This window comes from Myotis davidii, unplaced genomic scaffold (genome assembly GCF_000327345.1).
Source record: "Myotis davidii unplaced genomic scaffold, ASM32734v1 scaffold726, whole genome shotgun sequence".
NCBI lineage: Eukaryota > Metazoa > Chordata > Mammalia > Chiroptera > Vespertilionidae > Myotis > Myotis davidii.
In genome coordinates, this window is record NW_006297808.1 from 1,694,669 (window position 1) to 1,701,336 (window position 6,668).

Sequence of the window (6,668 nt, forward strand, 5' to 3'; positions counted from 1 at the left end):
GATTGGCCCAGAGATCCATATTTCTGTCTGAGAGGGTGGCAGGAACAAATGCATTCTGAACCACCTGGGGACCTGGGGTGCTGTAGGGAAGGCGGTCTTGAGCAGAAGGAAATTGCTCAAACCCATGCACTTCCGTAAGTCCCTACTGTAAAAGCCCCAGCTGCCAGGTCAACCTGTCTTACTCAAAGTAGCAACACCAGACGGGGCCCACAAACAGCTCTCCCAGGCTTCTCTTATACAGGAGAGAGTTTAATAAAAACATTCATAGAAAGATCCCCATCTCATTCAGCCCAACAAGTCGAATAAGTTAAGTTGCATCCCTGGTACTTTGCAGTAGAGGCAGGAGCTCCTGCTGGAAGCTAGTCTCCCCCCCAGATGGCCACAATGTTGGAGTCTGTCAGAGCGGTGAGGTAGGTGAAGGTGGAGTTGGCCACCACCGTGTTCACCATGGTCCTGGTCACTGTCTGGTTGAGGGCCCGGGGTTGGGGCCACTTAAGGATCTGGTAGGAAGAGAGAGAGGGGCTGGGTTCCTTCCTAGATGCCAGCCCCCTCATGCTGCACCGTCCCAGCAGGGAGGGAGAGGAGCAAGCTGCATACCTGTGTGGGGGCCTGCGGGGTTGCCGGCAGTGGAGGCTGCTGCATCAGGATGTGCCTGACATCGTAGATCCACACGTTGCCCTCCTCATCCCCACAGAGCACAATGCCCTTGTCTGCCAGGACACAGAAATTGGAACTAAGGTGGGGCAGAGCTCCATGGGGTAGAAAGCAGGATGGAGTGTGTGGGTGGGCTCACCAGGACAGGTGCTGAGTGAGAAGTAGGCCAACTCAGTTCGTGACCACTGCAGACGAGCCAGGACCACCACCGCCACTGTGGACTGGCTGCCCCGGGTCACCCAGGTCTGGCTCCAGCTCCACAGGCAGATGGTGCCCAGGCCACCATTCCCCTTGGAGGCTGTGAGGAATAATGGAGAACTGTGCCTAGGGGGCCCTCTCCAGGCATTTCTGGTTCCACAGTGGGGACCCCTCAGAAGTTCTCAGACCTAAACCTCAACCCAGGGAGAAGCAACCCATGCAGGCCTTATCAGGGCCTGTCTGGGTCCCAGGAGGCCAGACCCGAGCAGGGCTCTCACCCACGACATCCTCATTCACAAACGCCAGCCCGTCCACTCTCTGGCCAGGTGTCTGGGAGCCCTCAGAGAAGATGAACTCCACTTCACACACCCTGTGGGACCACAGAGATGCTGGTAACTATTCTTGCATATACAATTTCTCATTCATTCAGTGAGAACCATTCATTGGGCCCCTACTCGACCCTGCCCAGTGTGGAGGTCAGAAGATGCAACCCAGACTATCTGTTATGAGCCCTGGAGGGGTTAAGCTTCACCCTGGAAGTGAGTATACTGAGTCGCAGGTGGCATGAGGCCTGGTTCTCCCAGGATGGGGGGTGGTATGGCCAGGGAGGGTTCTGGAGAGAGGCAGCGCCTCTAGGACCGAGAGGAGCAGGAGGAAAGCATTTCCAGCTGAGTGCTGGGGGCCTGAGAAGGGAGAGACGGGAGGGGTTTGCTGTGACCCAGAGAATGGGGAGGGGCTGAATGTTTCTAAGCTGCGAGTGTGTGTCGGGTCACACTACTTGGAAAGGCCACCCAGCAGATGCACAGAGCCCTGGAGAGGACACCTGGAAGCAAGAAAGGCAGCCAAGTACTGACTGAGGAGGAAGAGATTTATCTAAGATGTGAGCAGGAAATGCCACAGCACTTGGGGACTAGGCAGATGTGAATGGGCAGGGAGGAGGGAGGAGGCAGGCCCAGGGCCACCACCCACATTGGCTGAACAACTGCCGTCTACCGAGGCTTCCACTACTTCCCTCCGTGCAGTAGCTACTTCACTCCTGCCACCTAATCCTAAAATTCTTCCCAGGCTATTCATTGCACTTAAAGTAAAACTCAAAATCTTACCATGGCCAACAAACCCAGTGTACCCTGGCCCAAGCAACCTTGCCACTTTAACCTGCACCATTTACTCTGGTTTTCCAAGCTGTGACCAGGCCTCCCTGATGAGCCAGCTCTCCCTACAACTGGCCCTTTGTACATGTTGTTCCTCCTGTGTATGCACCTTCCCTCTTTCTACCTGAGTCTTAGGGCTCATGTGGAGAGGATGAGTCTGAAAACGTACCATCTGCCACTGGTCACCTCTTCAGAGTCCCCTTGGCCTTCCTATTCCCCTCAAAGCCCCAGATTCTCTTTCCTTCATAGATGACATCATACTTTGTGGGATTTTAATTGGCCACCTTTGTTTAACGCATCGCCTACTAGGCATATGGGCCCCAAGAGGGCTGGGACTCCATGCTGAGCACTGTCTTGGGCCTTCTTCCAGTTGGCACGGGTGAGCCACAAGCCTCAACCTGGCCCTTCTAGGGCCTCATCCTTGCCCGGACACCATCTCCCTTGTCCCCTACTAGCCCTAGGATGCAAGTTACTGTCCCAGCTTTACAGACGAGCAAATTATGCCAGGGCAGGAAGATCACATTGCTGGTAAGTGGCAGGACATGGGTGGTAGTGAAGCCTCAGGTTGCAGGTGAAGTGATCCCAGCTCAGAAAGGGAACTAACCCAACCCAAGTCCCACTGTCAAATACCAGGGAAGGAACGAGTCACAAGGACCTTTACTGAAGTGAAGCAGCTCCTCATGGAAAGCCAGCAGAAGGTGGGGACAGGCCAGCTCTGTGAAGACAGTCTCTGTGGCTGCCCAGGGCAGCATGCATGGTTTGGGTATCACCTCTGGCAGATGTCCCTGGGGCCAGACATCTGGACTGGCAGCTGCCCCAGCTCTGAGGCCTGACTTTCAAGGCATTCCCATCCAGCTCACCTTCTCTTTTGAGGCTGGTCCAGTCGCACGTCCCAGCAGCAGCAGCCACCCTCACAGCCAGCCAGCAGATAGGCATCTGGGCAGGAGGCAACAGGGCAGAGGCGCAGGGGGGTGGAGGTGGTATCAAGTGTGAGCAGCTGGCTGCCGGTGGGTGAGAGGGAGAGCGTGAGGCCAGTGTCTACCAGCCTGGCCGCCAACCCTCCTCGCACCAGCTTTGCCCAAATCATCACCTGGCCTGGAATATGTAATCTTCATTGGGAACCCCAATGTCCCAGAGGATGATCCGCTTGTCATAGGAGGCCGCTGAGGAGGGGATGGGGAGAGGTGGCTCTGAGGGGCCCAGCTTCCTCCTGCAGGCTGCATCCAAGGCTGAGGGTGTGGTTCCAAGGCCTGCCCCTCTGAAGCAGGGAGGGCGGGCCACGGTCTACAAGCCCTGTCTTACTCTAACCTACCGTGGGCCACACCAGGCGGCTATCTTTTGTAGGCCTCTGCTCACACATCACCCTCAGTGGGCTCACCACAGCTGAGCCCAGGAGTATCCCCCAGGACAGAGTAGCCCAGGCTGTCAGAAAGCTTCAAGGCCACAGAACAGGTTGGGGGGAAAGCCAGGATCTGAAGCCCAGTCAGTTGTCCACAAAGCCACATTGCTTCTACCATGATTGGAGCCAACATTGGCAGCCTGGAATGAGACTGCCAGCCACAGGAGTCTCCTACCAATCCAGGGAGGGTGCTGGGGGAGCCCTGGAGGTACGGGGAGAAGGTCTTACTGAAGAGGTGGGTCTCGTGGGTAGGGCTGAAGCAGAGGGTGGCGATGGCCTTCTTATGGGCCCGGATGACGCCACAGCAGAAGCCAGCGCGCACATGCAGCAGCCGGACCTGGCCCCGTAGGCCTGCAGCCGCCAGCACGTTCCAGCGCTTCTTGTGGCCTGACTGTGTGACCACCGTCAGGGCTGTCCAGGCCACGGAGAAGAACTCCTGGGGGGTGGAGGAGTGGAGCAGTCACCAAGGGGCAGAGCTGCATGTGTGCACATGCATGCAGGATCAGATCTGGGAAACAGGCCCAGCATCAAAGAAAAAGTCACCTGATGAATAGGTGGCACTTCTCCCAGGGCTCTGCCCGCTGCCCTGCAGGAGCAGGGCCCTGGCACTCACCTCGCCAGGTGCCTTGTACTTGTGTAAAACGATGCCCGTCTGGCAGTCTATCACACACACAGCTTCTCCGCCACACGTGGCCACAGACTGGGATGTGGCCCCTGGATGCCCTGTTTTGAGGGGTCAGCCTAGTAAAAACATCTTCTGTAAAGTTACCCCCTGCAGTTCCTTCCTCCTGGCCTTGACATTTTTTAAGCGCTGTCTCTCCTAATTCCCCCATGGCCCAGGCAGCCCCACTCCAGGTGGCACTCTTACACCCCCACCCAGAAAGCCTGTTTTGTTTGTACCCTGTGGCCCTTGCCCTGCCTGCCCACCAAGGATGTACCCTCCTCCCAGGCTGGCTCGAAGGCGCAGGCCCAGAGCTGGGTGCTCAGGTCCTTGGGGCTGTTGTTCTTGCTGTGGCACTGCAGGAAGTACAGGGGCTCCAGCTGCAGGGTAGGCTGTGGGGGCAGAAGGGAGTTATAGCCGCCCCAATCCTTGCTCCCAGCCACACACTCCCTGCCACCTTGCTATAACTTACCTGGCGGCCATCAGAGCCTGTGGGGCGGCCCTCCACCTGGGCCAATGGGGAGGTGCACACCCGCTTGTTGGGAGAAAGGTTGAGTGGGACATCATCTGGCCGTTTGCAGGCCACTGGCCTGGCCTGTGGTGGGAAGGGGTGGCTGAGAGCCTGGTGACCACCTACCCAGGTCTTCTTTCCTTCCTATCACAGGCTGGGCCGCACCCTCCATGGGTGTAGGAGGTAAGGACTGGCCCAGGGTCAGAGGGAATTAGCTGGGGCATTGGAGGCTGTCTCCTGGGCTCATTTCCAGAACCCCCTGCTTCCCTGTAGCCTCCCTAGGGAGGAAGAGCCAAGGCAGGCCCTCATGGCCCAGGGAGCCACAAAGAACCATACTCACCTTGGGCTCCTGGACAGCTGTGGCTTTTGGGGACTTCTCTGGGATGTCTGCCTCATGGACCTGGGTCCCACCAGAGGCCACCAGCTCCTCAGAGATCATCTGCACCTGGTGGAGCCAGGGCATCAGGAAGCTGGGCACAGCCCCTCAGACACCCAGTCAGGGGGAGCTTGTGACTCCTGAGTTGGGAAAGGGCCTTGCTGGCCAATAATGGTGCCTTTCCTGACCCACCCCACTGCCCACAGCGCCTCATGCTCAGAGACCTCCAGGGCAGCTCAGGACATGGGAGCCAGCAAGGAGCTGGGAGAACAGGCTCTGTACAGCGGGGTGAGGACATACCCGCCACCGGGTGAACTCGCTGAGGGACTCGGGCCCGTAGTGCACATCCCTGACAGCAGACCTCACGAAGTCGGCCTTGGCCTTCTCAGTCTCCTCCTCAGGGCTCAGTGAGGCCATGAACTTCTCCCAGTGAGCTGTGACCTGGTACAGGAGGGACCAGATCCAGACCCAATTCATCCCTGGACCCTCCATGGCCCCTCTACCCCCAATCTCAGGGCCACGGGTATTTCAACCTCACTGCTTCCTGGAAGTCTCCCTAAACCACAGCCTTCTTAGCTGCATGTTATACAAATCCAAGCCACACACACAGCCCCAGAGGCAGAAAGTGGTCTGTCCAGAGGAAAGTTACTGTGAAAATGCCACCTGGAGGGCAAGACGCCACCTAAGGACGAGAGGCCAAGCACCACAAGCAGGTCCAGAGCATGTCAGGCTAGGGACGAAGGGCCACTGGGGACTAAGGTCAGGGGCAAGAGCCCCTGTAACCTCCCTCAGTGTCCTACAAATGTCCAAGCCTGTCGCTCGATCCTCAAGGCCGCCCACTGTTCCCGAGCCCCGGAGACACCTGTCAGTCCCCTTACTCTGCTGGTCAGCTCCCGGTTCAGGTTCTCCACCTGAGAGCAAGTGGAGGAAGCATCTTTGCCATTGACCTTACGCAGCTTGGGCAGGAGAAAGGAGACTTTCAGGTTGTCGTTGACCTGGGGAATGAGGGAAGAATGGCTTGAGGGCCGCTGCGCCCAAGCCCAACAGAGTGCTGGCCCCGGGCTTGGGGCCTCGGGCGAGCCCACTTACTGTCAGGAAGGGGTTGCCCTCCAGGCTGAGCTCCTCAAGCTGCGGGAACTGGCACAAGGCAGTGACATCCCCCAGCTGGTTGTTGCAGCAGCGGAGGATGCGCAGGCGGGACAGGCCCAGGTTGTCCGGCAGCATCTCCAGCTGGTTGTTGGAGAGGTCCAGCTCCTGCAGCTGCGTCAGACGGCTCAGGAGCTTGGGGTCCAAGTGCTCTGAGAGCAGCTTCAGTCCTGACAGGCTGGGGTGGGGGGCAGACAGAGTGTGGTCAGGGCAGGCAGGCCTCCAGCCCTGCACCTACGGCAGCCTAGGGTGCCTCTGAGGCTTTGTCTCCTGGCATTTGTTGTGCACGCACAGCCTCTCTCCAACAACCTATTTTTTAAAAATATATTTTTATTGATCTCAGAGAGGAAAGAAGAGGGAGAGAGATAGAAACATCCATGCTGAGAGAGAATAATTGATTGGCTGCCTCCTGCATGCCCTACACTGGGATTGAGCCCACAACCCAGGCATGTGCCCTGACTGGGAACTGACCTGTGACCTCATGAAGGACTATATTTTAAAGTATGGCTTAGGCTAATTTCATAGACTGTATTAAAAAGCAAAACAAAACCAAAAAAACTTAATTTGGTAGA

The 6,668-nt window shown here is 57.4% G+C and overlaps 1 protein-coding gene across 1 annotated transcript; it reads right to left on the reverse strand.

The window, feature by feature from the left end:
• Window positions 1-231: 231 nt before the first annotated feature.
• On the reverse strand, window positions 232-6,391 carry LRWD1 (leucine-rich repeats and WD repeat domain containing 1). The gene is made up of 14 exons (XM_015570274.1): window positions 6,040-6,391; window positions 5,829-5,945; window positions 5,251-5,391; window positions 4,915-5,019; window positions 4,536-4,658; window positions 4,341-4,455; window positions 4,016-4,125; window positions 3,631-3,838; window positions 3,094-3,166; window positions 2,864-3,004; window positions 1,131-1,222; window positions 794-952; window positions 598-710; window positions 232-500 (listed from the first exon to the last, which is right to left on the reverse strand). Exons 1-14 carry the CDS (start codon window positions 6,172-6,174, stop codon window positions 360-362), a joined length of 1,773 nt encoding a protein of 590 aa, XP_015425760.1. The 5' UTR covers window positions 6,175-6,391; the 3' UTR covers window positions 232-359.
• Between the last annotated feature and the right edge of the window lie 277 nt (window positions 6,392-6,668).